The 16,276-nt window shown below is 35.1% G+C and overlaps 1 protein-coding gene across 2 annotated transcripts in view; it reads right to left on the reverse strand.

The window, feature by feature from the left end:
* Window positions 1-3,071: 3,071 nt before the first annotated feature.
* The window catches only part of LOC100372547 (S-adenosylhomocysteine hydrolase-like protein 1), a 54,132-nt gene continuing 40,927 nt past the window's right edge, over window positions 3,072-16,276 (reverse strand). For both annotated transcript variants that reach the window (XM_085497159.1, XM_006823768.3), the window contains 10 exons: window positions 15,661-15,763; window positions 13,696-13,790; window positions 12,644-12,820; window positions 12,023-12,222; window positions 11,608-11,678; window positions 10,375-10,469; window positions 9,758-9,856; window positions 8,289-8,436; window positions 6,822-6,942; window positions 3,072-6,618 (listed from right to left, as the gene is read on the reverse strand). In XM_085497159.1, the coding sequence (XP_085353285.1) occupies window positions 6,612-6,618; window positions 6,822-6,942; window positions 8,289-8,436; window positions 9,758-9,856; window positions 10,375-10,469; window positions 11,608-11,678; window positions 12,023-12,222; window positions 12,644-12,820; window positions 13,696-13,790; window positions 15,661-15,763 (1,116 nt within the window). In that variant the 3' untranslated portion in view covers window positions 3,072-6,611. The remainder of the gene's footprint in view (window positions 6,619-6,821; window positions 6,943-8,288; window positions 8,437-9,757; window positions 9,857-10,374; window positions 10,470-11,607; window positions 11,679-12,022; window positions 12,223-12,643; window positions 12,821-13,695; window positions 13,791-15,660; window positions 15,764-16,276) is intronic.

The following is a 16,276-nucleotide window of genomic DNA, read 5'->3' on the forward strand; positions in this document are numbered from 1 at the left end:
ATTCGCATCAGCGTTTTATAGTTATTACACCCGTTTAAGTCCTTCGGTCTTTTGATTCGGTCCTTCAGTCCTTCGCGGTCCTTCGTTTTAGTGAGTACCCACGGTTGAGTGTGGTATACATGTGACGAATTTTGATGTGAAATAATCTGTGGGACTCTAATTTTTTTCCTGAATCTGAGCTGGACTGATAAATGAACAGAATGTTTACCATCACAGTTTAATACTGTGTAGGTTTTGTTGATTTCGTCATGTCGTCATCAGGGTAGACTAGCCTTTACATTATTGTATGACTTTGAATAATAGACTAGTGTGAATCAGTCTGGAGAGTTGTGAAGCAGGCCTTGCATACACGCAAGTCTGCCTTTGCGCTTTCCCTGTGGTACTGACTTCATGAAGACAAGCTATCAGTAATGAAACGGAATTCTGTGCTGGCTATGTTAGTTGCATAGTGATTCATCAGGCCATTCTTAAGCGCACTCAGGCGCTCTACACTTGAGTGACCAGGTTCAAATTTCACACAAATGATAACTGCTAGTTCGATTGATTTGATATTTGTATATATACAGGTGTATGTACCTTGGATGGTGCTCTATTAGATTAGTTTATTTCATGACATCAGAAAAACACTTGTCACCATGTTCGATTACACAGTTTTGTATATGTTCATACTACATGTACCATGCACCTGTGCAGTAAGTCTGTTCATGAGCAAGTACTGTAAATGCATAAATTATTCACTGGCTTTTAATTTTGCTATTTTTTCTATATCCATGTAAACATGTAAAATAACAAAAAATCTTGTTTTTTCGACAAATTCGTGAAATTAAAACACAGTGAATATGCTCAAAACATCAAAATATTAAAATTAAATGCCACTAAACATAAATGGTTTTACAGTATGTTTGAAGTCATATCTGATTGACCGCTATAGCAAAGTTGTGCCCCAATCACACGGTGTTCCTGATAAATGCCATGACCTTATCCTTTGCAATATTCGTTCCCCAACTGATGGCCAGAATACTGTGTGCACTGGACTGGGTACAATATTCCCCACAGTAGAGGGCACGTTTTTGATTCTCGTGTAGAAAACAAGTTTTTGTGGGTTAGTGTGTGTGTCTGTTCCACTGATATCTCATAGATGCTCTGGGATGATGTTCAGAACTGATTAGTTTTTGGTTGAAATCGGTGCATATTAATGACCTAGTTTGCATAATTATTAGCCAATTTTAAGCATTTTCACTTGTTTCTCAAGTACCATTTAACAGATTTTTATGAAACATGGTACATAGATGCTCTTGGATAATGCACAAACCTCATTAGCTTTTGGTTGAAATCCGTGTATAAACGACCTAATTTGCATATAAATTAGCTAATATTTAACTTTTTCAACAATATATCAACCACTCATCAGATTCAATGAAACTTGTACATACACATGTATATGCTTAGGGAAAAGTCATATACTGTTCAGTTTAGGGTTAAATTTTGTGCTTACTCATTACCTAATTTGCATAAATTAACCACTTTTTTTTATATAATTTTTTTATAATTAATCAATTTCTAGATGCTCCACAGATATCTTGTGTGCCACTGATCAACCTTCAATAAAAAAATAGGTACATACCGGTAGGTGCTTTTAGATAATCCACAGATCAAATTACTTCAGGGTTGAAATCCATGCATATTAATTACCTGTTATTAGTTTCATGTTTGTTTCTTAATATGCATAACTGTACTAAGTACTGTTGCAGATAGGGACATGCAACCAGTACGATAATTTCGTGGTCTGACAAGATATATGACCAAAATATTAAGTCATCATATATGGTCATCATTTCATAATTGTTAAACCATAGTTACTTGGAACCACCCTAATTATTTGCTCCATTAGAAGCACATATGCTTACTTAAAAATGAAAGACAAGTCTATGGTCAAACAAGACAACGCTTTATATGCAATGAGCATGTGCTTCTAATACTGTAAATACTTTATTTTAGCTGCATTTAATTTTCGCATAAAAGACTTTTTGGGGTGTTTTTGAATTTATTTTCACTAATTTTTGACGAGTTTCATATATAATATAGGAGAAAAGGTATATTTGCTGGATTTTATTTTCAATGAGTCATTCCTTCAGCGAAAATTAATTCCAAGCGAAAATATTTTACAGTATAGTTATAAATACAGGGTTCTTTATTTGTTTTTCATACCTCAAATACCTTTCATTACACAGGAGTTATTTCTAAGCTTTCTTTGATTTACCTATGTTAGCCACGTAAAGAAATCCACTAATTGTGGAATACATGGAACAAAGGATGTGTTTTTTGTTGAAGACACAAAGCTCAGTACTGGTACTACCCCTAGTAACTCTGATATAATTAAATTGTGCGAGCCTTTCTGAAAAGCCTTGAGCTAATTTGAGCGATGTGGATGGCTTATACATGTGAAGATGAAACAGCTCTGGCATTGCAAACATGCTCTTGTGAGGTATTGTGAGCAGCTCTGGGTAGTGTGGCGTGTCATTGCCAGTAGCGACCACCAGCGGGGGTCCACCTTTGATTGAAGAGGTCACAATTATTGGCAGTAAAATGGTTGAATGATCATCCCATAAGCATGTATACCAAAAGATTTTGATCAGTACATGCAATTTACCCATAAAAGGTATGTAGTGGTACATAGCCCAGTGCAGTGCACACAATATACCCAAGAGGTATGTAGTGACACCCAGCCCAGTACACACAATGAACCCATACTAGGTATGCAGTGGTACCCAGCCCAGTACACACAATGAACCCATACTAGGTATGCAGTGGTACCCAGCCCAGTGCACACAATATACCCATAAAAGATATTCAGTTGTACCCAGTCCAGGGCACACACTAGACCCAAGAGTAGTGGCACCCAGCCCAGTACACACAATGAACCCATAAGAGATATTCAGTTGTATCCAGTCCAGGGCACACACTAGACCCAAGAGTAGTGGCACCTAGCACAATATACCCACACAGCCCAGTACAGACCTTTTACATTTAACACATACATGTAATTGAATAAATATTAACTGCTAATAATGTCATTTCAGAATTTTGTTTTATTTGCAAATGAAATAGACTGTATCAACATATCATAGACCCTTCGGCCTATTGTATGGTCTATGAACAAATACAGGAAAAATTTTTAAAATTGTTTTCCACAAAAACAGCGATAGTATTTGTTCCACTAGAGAAGATTATTGTAGAGAACTATTTTTATTTAAGCTAGACTTAATTTCAGTAAAATTGTCAACTCCATGCAGAAATATATTTTGACATCCACAAAACATATTGCAAACCTCTACAGAGATTTAGAATTATGTACAGCACTGTCTCAGAGAAGCATTTCAGAGTATATTTGCTGAACACCTTGAATAACGAGCAAGTTATCATATTGTGATTAAATCTAGATATCTCAAACACTGATTCTGCAGTGGTCACTATGGTGACTTTAGACTGCCAGGGTCAATACATTTGCTATTTTATAATACACATTGTTTTGCAGGATAGGTCTTGCAAAGATGCAGGGAATATATTGAAATACAAGTTCAATTATGTCTGCAATTCTAAATACCATATTTGCTCCATTGGTAGCGCATACACTTACGTAAATGACAGATTTGTGTCTGATCAAAATGAGTTATATTTTAATGATCTTGTATTCCTAGTATGCGATTTTCAGTTGTGTTCTTTCATCAAAGATGCGCTTATAACAGAGGAAATACAATATTGTGTTTTAGCCAACAATTTTTAAAAGTTCGTTGTCAATTTGTTTTCGTCTGTCAAACCTTTTCCCATGATGCAAGAGATCAGTGATACAAAGTTGCTTGCTCAATAAAAGTATGTATACACAGTATTTTCACATTCAACATTACATGAACTGTCATACAACAAGTAGCCAAGAATCTATGTGCTTAGATCAAGACCTTGGTGTGGATATTAACTTTGCAAATACATTCAAATACTATACAGTGGGCTGGTCGAATCTAATATAAAGCATGGAAAGTAAAATACTGGGGTGGGTATTCCCCATAATTACAATGAGACAATATTTGTGATGGTATTTTTTGCAAATTTATGACCAACAGCTAACCATAATTACATTTCTCGGACAATGAGTGTACACGTTTAAAACTGGTGTCTCGAGGAAAATAGACTCTAAATTATACAAACAGAAATATGCTATAAACATAACCTGGATACTGTTACAAGCAAGACAAAAAATAAAGCGAGAGGGTTGTCACCTGCGCGAATCAAGTCCTAAGCGATGATAACACACACACAAAAAATACAAAGGGTCATGGGTAGATGCTTGTTTGTAAACATTGACACGCTATGGCCATCTGACGAATGCACAGGTGACGACTCCCCCGCTTTAATATGCTAAATGTTTGGATTATTCTGAGCCCAGGCTTGCCTCTTTCCTATATACTGTGAACAGATTTAATTTACAGTAAAACTAACTTTCAAGAGTTAGGAAAGTGTTTGTAGCAATGAATATTTCACTGAGGTTCTTTAAGTCAGTAATATTGGGAACACAAGTTAAAAATTTATCTGCAATTATTCATTTATTTCTCATTAACTGAACAAGTTGTGAGAATTTAAGGACATGTTGCAAGAAGGTGATGAAAAAAAACTACAGATGCAGATAGGAAAACGTTTTTTGTATACCGATACTCAACTAATATCTCTTATCAAGGAATATCATGCGATTTAGTTTTGAAATAATTAAGATTTCATGCAAAATTATTGCGTGAATTGATGATGGTGGTCAATTATTGAATGTTGTGTTTGAATACTTTGAATTATATTTGATAGCAAGCATAACATTTCAAATTATAAGAATCCTTGCCAAACCACAAAATACGATATGCAAATTTTTAATTTTAATTTCAAGCACCATTGATAATGTTCCCAAGAACATTTCAATGCTGCAACAGAAATTGTTGGGAGATAGCAAATTTTCCTGATCACCTGAATTTGTTAACACCACCTGTAAACAATATCAATCCTACTGTACATTTTTTTTTAATTATATAGTGCATCCTGCTTATGTGAAAGACAGGTGTATGTCAAAAAATGGTCATAAATTAACGATTCACTCAGTACAAATTATGAAGATTAGGGTTTATGAGTGCTTATACATGATATACAAACCAATGGATGTACAATCTGCAGTTTGTGATAATGAGGAGGGTTTTACATAAAGTAGGGTGAAAATCATCTTGTACAACATTATGTTAAACAGTTCATGGTTACATATATAAATCAAGATAATATGGAATGCAATTAATTTGTAGCAATTCATGTACACAATAATATGATTGGATTTATTCAGTTGTAAGAACCAATTAGAGGTAGGTACACCATGAAAGAATAAATAAATGAGCATTTCTAGAAATTACGGAAAACAGAAGCACCGTTTTTTGTAATAACAGATTATTCTACCCTTGACAATCTTTATCTCTGATTTGGAAAATTAAAAAATATATCCTCAAGCAAGATTAAAAAAAAAAAGGGGGGGGGGTTTCACATTTGTTTTTTGTTTTAATTGATTGATACCATATTATTGAAGGGAATATGCTTGTAAGAAGACTGGCAATTTATAAAACTAGAGTGTAAGAATAAGTTTTATGCAACAAAACTGAAACAACTTCTAAAAATGAAATTACAAAGTTTACTGATTCTGGGTAGACTATAAATAATATCAGTCGAAAAGCATTATGGAAAATAAGTTTTAAAGTAGTATATTGATAATGCATTAGCAGCTGGAAGTCTCCACAGATGGCCAGAATGAATGGGGGGAAAAACACATTAGCAGGCGATGTGTTAAGTAAACCATTCCAGGAAGCAGTTCACCGATAATTTGTATGACACAAAATGAGGCACCATGATCTTACTAGCACACTATCACAAACTACTGTAGAATACTTTATTTTCGCTTGGAATTTATTTTCGCTATTTTCTTTGAAGGTATGTTTCAGTGAAATTAAAATCCAGCAAATACAATTTTTTCCTATGTCTCACATTCAACTCGTCAAAAATCAGTGAAAATAAATTTCATACAAAACACCCAAAAAGCTGTTGCAGCGAAAATAAAGTATTTCACAGTATACAAATTGCGGCACTTAATTCTGTTCATCATAGACAATTTTTGCCTGTTAAGAGTGGGGTTAAAATAATTATCTACATCAACTTTTGTGCTTTATCATCAATCTGAAAATTCCATTCAATTGCATATGATTTTATTGGTTGTATGTAAAAAAAACATGGCAAGTCGGTAGCCAGATGTTTTGGTTCTTTTGAAGGGACATTAAAATATGTATACACATGTAACTTGGATTTACAAAATGATATTAAAGTGTGGGTTTTATTTACAACAACATTTCAAATTTTGAACAATGATCTATCTTACCAAGTTACACATTTTTTTTTACAACCAATTTTTTTTTGGCTTTCTTTTTTTTTTGCTTTTATGAACAAAGGACATTTTAGTTTTTAATTTTTTACAACATGTGGTCCACTTTTTTTGTATTTTTGTATTTTTCTTTAGAAGGTACTTCAGATCAGTAACTTTTACTTCAATACCTGAAACAAAGGGAATTAAAAAATTAGTGGCAGATTACATTTCTACTATTCCTATCAGCCAGTGGACCAAAAACTAATTTGAACAAGTATAATACAAGTATTTCTGATACAGACTAGTTGATTTCAGGATATCACGTCATTTTAATGTAATCTAGAGTTGTTCTGTTTTTGCACTATGAATATGGAAAGCCTTATACACTTACCTGTAATAGTTTGGTTTAAACGGTCCTGCTTTGTTTAGACCTAAATATCTTGCTTGAGAATCTGCCAACTCTGTGAGATGTGCATCAAATGCTGGTAAATGTAATGATGCTACATATTCATCTAAAATCCAAAGAGAACGCAACCAATTAATTCTGGCCTTACTAAAAGTTAAGTATCATCTTAATGAATGTGAACAGACAAAGCAGTTGCTCAAATTGACTGAACTGCCACCAGATGGCGCTTTCTGATAACAAAATCCCATCACCTAAACTACTAGTCTCATTCCACCAATCAAATCTTGTGATTGGGTGCTGTTTTTCAACAAGTTTTATCTGAAGTGGAATGTATGAGGGCATACCTCAATGACTTGTTGAAGGTAGAAAGCTTGACAAATCTGTGTGATTTTACATCTATTTTGCAGAAGTTTGAGCTGGCCAACACAAGTTTTTCTGGCCAGAATGTTATTACAAATATGTGGTTTCAGCAAATTGAACCAAAATTTCACCATTACTCTTGTGTACTCTAATAGAAGCCACATTCCCTCTATTGCTTTGTACCATTTTAATAGAAGCTGATATGCAGATTTTACAGTAATAACCACATACAAACTGTACAAAAACATGTTGCCATGACATCAGTGGTATGCTTCAGGGCATCCTAGATTGATCCTGAACACAAGTAAAGAGATTTTTTGTCTGAAGATATAAATAAAGTCAAAATTATATTTTAGATATTTTAGACATGGCCAGGCCAAGTTATGAAAGCACAGTTAGTGTATCAGTATAGCGTATATAACATCTACAGATATATTTCAGTAGGATCCATTGGTAGTTAACATTATTTACACCTTACTGCATCATATCAGGTAAACATCACATGCTGCATGCATAGATGAATCAATGAGGGCATACCTCAATGACTTGTTGAAGGTAGAAAGCCTAACAAATCTGTGTGTTTTGTTTAAATCTTTTTTGCAGAAGTTTGAGCTGGCCAACACAAGTTTTTTCTGGCCATCATTTTATTACAAATATGTGGTTTCAACAAATTGAAATAATATTTTTATCTTTGTAATCTGTTTTTTTTTCTGACAAAATTCACCCGAATGCAAACATTGTCATCTATCAGCCCTAATAATCTGGTGATTGCCGATTGTTGTGGTCTGATGTATTCTTGGCATTTACTCCAAATGTATAAACATATAGGTAATACATTTAAATATCCAAATTTCAAATTTTAGTTTAGTGAATTTCGCAAGTCAGTGAAATTTTGAAAATTCCCTGTGGGTCTGACACTGAGTCACAGGGAATATCACAAAAATTATCTCCACAAACGGTATTAAATCATAAAATAGTGATAATTCCTAACAGTGAAAATAAATTAGTTTACAGAATTATAAACTACTTAGACACAAGACCTAAGTTAAATCTAATTTGGGCTGTTATTACAAATGCTAGAGTAATACTTACCCATTTTCTTTGGTAACAAGTAGACATCTTGTTTGTACCTTCCTCCAGGAGCATTAAAAAGTTCTATAAGGGCAAGGGCCTGTGTTGTGGAAGTGACAGATACTACAAAGGATGGTACGCTGGAACAACTGAGATTAACAAGCCGACCCTGCAATTTAAAAAAAAACAAGTCATTGTCAATGACATGTCCCCGTTCCGTTCATATTTGAGTGACATATACATTCAAAGCAGATCATGACCGAAATCTCAGACCACTTTCAGCCACCAGTTGGCCATTTCGAACTTGATCCGAAAAAAAAAATGACGTGCATCAAGGTCCTATTATGATTAATGTATGTACCAAATTTGAACAAAATCCGTCCATGCATAACTGATAACTGAAATCCGGGTTCGAAATGGTGAAAATGCATTTTCGGCTTTAAAGCGGCTGCCATTTGGCTATCGTTAATGAGATCATGAAACAAATGCACATACATATTTATGACATGATGTACCTTGTGTGTGTGAAGTTTGAACTCGATCAATCCAGGCATGTCTCAGATACGGATCCAGAACTGAATTCTTTAAAACAAAATGGCCGCCAGTCCAGGTCCGGAACGGTGAAAATGTGCAATTTTGATGCATTTTCGGCCTTAAAATGGCCGCTATTCGGCTATCATTAATCGGATCATGAAAAAAATGATGTGCATATGTCCCATATAATGTGTGATGTATGAGTGAAGTTTGAACTTAATCGGTCCATGCATGTTCGAGATACAGGTGATCACGGATGCACGGACACACGAACGCACACAGGGTAAAACATAAGTCCTCGTTTTCGGACTACGTCCGAACGGGGACTAACAACATCTAATCAGTGTTTGTTATTTGTGAAAATGGTTTTCCAGACAACAAGGCAGGGAGCTTTAAAAACTTGCCTGCCCTGTTTATGTTTTCAATATTTTCAATTCTTTCACTTCATTTCATTCAATGAGTGTCACTGCAGTAACTTTCATTCAAGTCAGAATTACATTACTTTACTTTACAGTATCATTGGTAATCATCCATTTGAATGCAGTTTTTCATGATTGGACAAGTTTTCCGTAATAGTTTGGTTTCATCAGTTACCTAATTGTCACATTTCACTTTTTGCTGGAGGCTCCATTCCTGAAAACCGACTCAACATTTTCAAAATACAGTGTGAAAAGACCAAGCAGAACAATATGTCAACTCCAGTTCTGAAAAGGTCTGGTCAACTGGAATTCTTGCATATTTTGAGCATTTGAATCACACATAGTGTGAGAGTTCGCTAAATCGTGCAAATGGCCGCATCAGACATGATTTTGACAAGAATTATACATCCATAGACATTTTGTGATTTTTGTAAAAAGTAATATTTTTGTCTGAAAATTGGTTTAATTTAGCAGAGCATTGAACATGATGCAAGATTTTTTGCCATCAACATACATATGAAAAGATGGAGCACTCACCTCAGCTAATAGCATGATTCGTTTCCCATCCGGCCAAATAATGTGATCAACCTGGGATCTAACTCTTTCCCACGTCAATTCTGGAGTACGTAAACTAGCCTACAATGCAATTAAGATCAGATATAAACAAATAAATTTTGTATTTTACATAATATGTTATAACATATCTGGTCCAAGTGACAATTACTCAGTTTGTGAGCAACAATGTACAATTCCATAAAATCTATATTAGAAGCAGAATTCCTAATAGAAGCTGCAGTAATAACACGAGATTAAAGATGTAAATAAAGTCAAAATTATATTTTAGATTTTTTAGACATGACCAGGCCAAGTTATGGAGGCACAGTTGGTGTATCAGTATAGCGTATATAACATCTACAGGTATATTTCAGTAGGATCCATTGGTAGTTAACATCATTTACACCTCACTCCATCATACATGCTGCATGCATAGATGAACCAAGCAATGAGAGCAATAGAACAGCTTAATTTGTTTAATTTGTTTACATGAAAACAAATTACTTGCAAAGAATTCACAGTTCATCATTCAATGATGACAATGCAAATTACAAGAAGTCGTTGTGATAATTCCATACATATAAACTGAAATGACTTACCACATCAATTTCTGTATTTGAATGGCCCATGTTGCAAACAATACAACCATTTTTCACTCTATCAAGATGCTGACGAGTTACAACATTCTTATTACCTAGGAGATAAAAATGATTTATCAGTGGTCTTTTATTAGTATTATTATCTATCTTATGCACCAAATATAACGTATGGTCAAGTGATTAAACTGTGAATTCATGAATCAGATCACTGAATGACAACTATGTTTACTCAAAGTTTAACAGTCTTGCTCATTTTCTTGTGTTTATGAAAGAAAGGTTATAATTTAAGAAGTGCCTCAAAGCAAATTGAATAATTATTATTACTGCCACACATCTATAGTTTGAAAGGTTTGGGTTCACGTTCGGCTAAGCGCCCATCTCTTTCAAAATGCCCCTAATTTAACTGTTTAATCATAAAACATGGTCTTTGATCATTGTTTAACTTTTCCAAATACTGGTAATCGTTTTTATGATCCAGCGTGGATATCGACCGCTGTGAATCTGTTGTGAATGCGAAGACTACGGTAATTATTCGACAATGACCTATTAAAGAAAGTGAAATGCAGTTAATACTTTATGCCATATTCAGTTTGCCTATCAAAAATTGCTAGTTACCAGTTTTTGAAATAAATCATGCAGTTTATTCGCCAAAATCAATTCCAACAGATCGTACACTGACATCGATAATTCACTTCCACATTGCATTTCAAGAAAGTCTGTGTAAATTTTCGAAGAATTGCATCAGTACAACACAGCATTCTAATTGGTTAATAAAAGACTTTGTTGCCAGTCAAATTGTGCAAGAAAACATCAAGGCAGAAAATGCTTTTCATCAAGAATTTGTGTGCGATCCAACACATTCGACAATAAAGATAATGAAGATTTTGACCTCGGCTGTGTTCAAACAGACTATTTTTAACCTTGTAAATTTGGGTGGTACGTAATTGATATTGTAATAGAATGTGCATATTTTTGGTGACCATTTCTGTTTCTTCATCGTAAAAGCCAATGACGATGCAACTAATTTTGTAATTTTGCCCCCCCCCCAAGTCATAATATCGTCCTCATTTGCTCTCTTTTCCGAAGGGGGTGTGTTTAGGACACTGGGCGCTAAGGCGGTTGAATACGGTAAACTAATAATATTTATATAGCACTAAATGTTTTCAGACATCAGTGTTTTACAGGCACTTTAATTCAAACAAAATACTCATGTGTAAAATTATAATAACTTACCAGTACATGTGATGATGACATCCATGTATTTAATGACCTCTTCAAGACGCACTACACGAAAACCTTCCATGCTGCAGAAAACAAGCAAGATTACATGTTGTTTATAACTGTTCTGTGAAAGTTAAGCACCACAATTGGTGTGGACACGCCATGTTTGATTCCATATCCCATGCACTGTATTCAACATCTGTACATTGTTTACGATAAATTTGAATATGTATTGCATCACAACTGTGAACCTTGAAAAATCATGATCACTGTAAAGAATCGGGATAGTTCCGTACAAAGTTAGCATTCACGTACAGCAAAACCTTCCATACAGAAAAGATGTTTTCAACTTATACAAAGCTTAGTTCAGAAAACTTAACAATTTGTATATTCATTTTCAATATTAGTGCTTTGGGAAGCAGCTTACCATGCCTGCAGGGCACAGATAGGATCTATCTCTGTGACATGCACGATGGCACCAAGTCCTTTTAATGCAGCACTGCAGCCTTTACCAACTTCTCCATAACCACACACAACCACATGTTTGCCTGCAAACATGACATCTGTGGTACGCTTCAGGGCATCCAGGATAGACTCTCGACATGAGTAAAGAGTATCAAATTTTGTCTACAGATAAAAAATTTCAATTATATTGTAGACAGTTTATACTTGGTAAGAGTTAACGCAACTGCTGAAAGCCTTCATGGCATCATCAGACGATATGTTAAAGCAGATAGCAGCATTTATAGTACATTGTATATGGCTAAAATAAGTTATGAAAGCACAGTTGGTGTATCAGTATAGCGTATATAACATCTACAGGTATATTTCAGTAGGATCCATTGGTAGTTAACATCATTTACACCTTTACCTTAACTGCATTATATGAGGTTATGGCCATACTAGATTAATTTTGTAACTCAAGTTCTTTGTATCACAGTAACTTTTATGAAGTTTTAAGTAAATTTACCACACTGCAATGCACTCTGACTGTGAAGATCAAACAGACTGAAGCTAACCATAGAATTCTGTAGTAATTATATTTTACCTTGGTAACTGAATCATTGACATTCATTGCAGGAATGGTGAGTTTACCGGTCTTCGACAGTTGATACAGTCTGTGTACACCAGTAACACTCTCTTCAACAATTCCCTTGATTTGTTTGAAAATAGATGGAAATTTCTTGAACATGAGGTGAGTAGCGTCACCACCGTCATCAAGAATCTGAAAAAATAAAAAAATAATTGATATTCTTAACATTGAACAACATTAGCATTGAGTATATGCAACTGTGCTGAATCACAATGTGTTCCTTGCATCTACTGTGAACTGTATTGAAAGGTTTTGTGAGTACCACTTCAAGTTTTTTCAGACCCCATGGGAAGATTGAGTTATTAATACATTTTACATATGCTGTATTGAACCATATATTGTGAAAATTAATTCTTTGATATGACTTTTTTTTCCCACTGGATTTTATTGAAAGACTGAATAATTATTCTAAATAAAAAACATGCAATGATATTGCAAATACGGACCATGTTTACCGTAATCCGCAGTTATCTGATTGTATAGAAAGGCAAAAGCTTTGGAAAAATGAACAAGCAGCCTGTCGGCTGAGATAGCTCCACTGTTAGCAATGCACATGGCAATTAAAGAACAGAATATATCATTAGAAAATGAACAAATCTGAGAGAGGTCCACATGTAGTACCTATATATGTAATATCAAAGCAAATGGACTTGAGGTTTTTAACAAAAAGTCAAAAATATCACTTTTTACCAAAAATGACAAAAATATTTACCAAAATTAGAGAATTAAAGATATCATTACAAAATGAACAAATCTGAGAGACGTCCACATGTAGTACCTATATATGTAATATCAATTCAATTGGACTTGTAGTTTTCAAGAAGAAGTCGAAAAAGTAAAACATTGACACGGACGACGACGACGACGGACAATCACTCATTTGATAAGCTCTGCTCGACAAAGTCGACAGCGGAGCTAAAAAAAGGTTTGGCAGTATGGGATGTATGCCGTTTTTGATCTGCCCTACATTACAACACTATGAAGATGAGATAAATTGCTATACATACCATATTTGCCTCAAAGCCATTAGAACAGATGCATTGTTCTATACACCACCAGAAGTCTTCCTCAGATTCTCCTTTCCATGCAAAAATGGCAAAACCTTGAACAGAAACATGAAATATCATTTAGAGTATTTGAGCTGAGTGTGAAATTTATTTAATGAGCATATATGCAATGCATTCGGGACAGAACATTCCTTTGAATGCAACAGGAATATTATCACAGTGGAAATAAACAAGTCATTGTCAATGACACGTCCCCGTTCCGTTCATATTTGAGTGACATAAACATTCAAAGCAGATCATGACCGAAATGCACCTGTATATGTACAACACATTGTACTAAATCTGAACGAAATTCATCCATGCATGACTGAGATCCGGTTCCGGAATTGTGAAAATATGTGATTTTGATGCATTTTCAGCCTTAAAATGGCCATCATTCAGCTATTGTTAAGCGGATCATGAAACAAATGCACATATCTCTTTGTGACATGATGTACCATGTGTGTGTGAAGTTTGAACTCGATCAATCCAGGCATGTCTCGGATACGGATCCAGAACTGAATTCTTTAAACAAAATGGCCGCCAGTCGGCCATTTCGAACTTGATCCGAAAAAAAAAAGACGTGCATCAAGGTCCTATTATGATTAATGTATGTACCAAATTTGAACAAAATCCGTCCATGCATAACTGAGATCCAGGTCCGGAATGGTGAAAATGTGCGATTTCAATGCATTTTCGGCCTTAAAGCGGCCGCCATTTGGCTATCGTTAATGAGATCATGAAACAAATGCACATACATATTTGTGACATGATGTACCTTGTGTGTGTGAAGTTTGAACTTGATCAATCCAGACATGTCTCGTATACGGATCCAGAACTGAATTCTTTAAAACAAAATGGCCGCCAGTCGGCCATTTCGAACTTGATCCGAAAAAAAAAGACGTGCATCAAGGTCCTATTATGTTTAATGTATGTACCAAATTTGAACAAAATCCGTCCATGCCGAACTGAGATCCAGGTCCGGAATGGTGAAAATGTGCGGTTTCAATGCATTTTCGGCCTTTAAGCGACCGCCATTTGGCTATCGTTAATGAGATCATGAAACAAATGCACATACATATTTGTGACATGATGTACCTTGTGTGTGTGAAGTTTGAACTTGATCAATCCAGACATGTCTCGGATACGGATCCAGAACTGAATTCTTTAAAACAAAATGGCCGCCAGTCGGCCATTTCAAACCCGATCCCCCCCAAAAAAGACGTGCATCAAGGTCCTATTATGTTTAATGTATGTACCAAATTTGAACAAAATCCGTTCATGCATAACTGAGATCCGGGTCCGGAATGGTGAAAAAATGCGATTTTGATGCATTTTCGGCCTTAAAATGGCCGCTATTCAGCTATCGTTAATCGGATCATGAAAAAAATGCATGTGCATTTGTCCCATATAATGTGTGATGTATGAGTGAAGTTTGAACTTAATCGGTCCATGCATGTTTGAGATACAGGTGATCACGGACGCACGGATGCACGGACGCACACAGGGCAAAACACAAGTCCCCGTTTTCGGACTACGTCCGAACGGGGACTAATAAAAATTTCAAAATACAAAGAATTATCATACTAGTAACTGTGATATTTGCAGTGACCTTTTGTTTTAGTGGCAGCAGTATTTGGCAGTGTTCAACCTACACCACATTCTTTTGACCCCAATCAAATAAATATACAACAATATTAAATATGCATCCTAATGTACACATACTATACTTTCACAGGTTATGACTGGTACTTTACACACTTCACCTCTTTTTCTAGGTCAGTTTCGCGATTTTTGAGCTGATGTAGTTGCATATGATAAAGATTTAGTTCCAACAAAACTAATTCAACTGAAGAGCAACACATGATCAGAATATACATTTCAAAATAATGAAAATAAAACTCTGGATATACTCAATACACATACCTGCTTCTGCTAAAGCAGCTGCCACTTCATTCTGTGTTGAGTAAATGTTGCACGCACACCAACGTACGGTGGCTCCGAGAGCAGCCAAGGTTTCTATCAAGACCTGCAGCAGACCATCAAGAACAAAGCAGAAGGAAAACCAAGAGACAGTAACACACTTAGCTCAATTGAAAGTGGAATTGCCAAGCCCACATACAGATTGATTCATCTGTTTATCATCACCAAGGAAGTTCTTCAGTATTTATTCTCTCTGAACTAAACTATTATATTTTTGGCTTTTTGTTTACAATGGGGATAATCTGAATTTAGGATTTGACAAACAATGGTTTACAAAGTCATTGTGTGTAAGTTTAAAAGTATTGGCAGACAAAAAGATGACCCAACTAAGAATAATTTCACAAATTTAATTATTACACGGCACTTCCTTGATGATATTTTTTCTGTAAAAAAGAAATAATGCAATGTACAGACAGTGTTGATAGATGATAAATAATGATTTGCATTCAAGCCACAGAGGACTTTAAAGCCAGGTTTATTTTTGACTGTCAGTCTGATGTACAAGTCCAGCACATTGCTGACATTAGGGAAATCAACCATATTGTTGGCTGTTTTATTA

The sequence above is a fragment of the Saccoglossus kowalevskii genome, chromosome 3 (genome assembly GCF_978046115.1).
Source record: "Saccoglossus kowalevskii chromosome 3, keSacKowa6.1, whole genome shotgun sequence".
Taxonomy (NCBI): domain Eukaryota; kingdom Metazoa; phylum Hemichordata; class Enteropneusta; family Harrimaniidae; genus Saccoglossus; species Saccoglossus kowalevskii.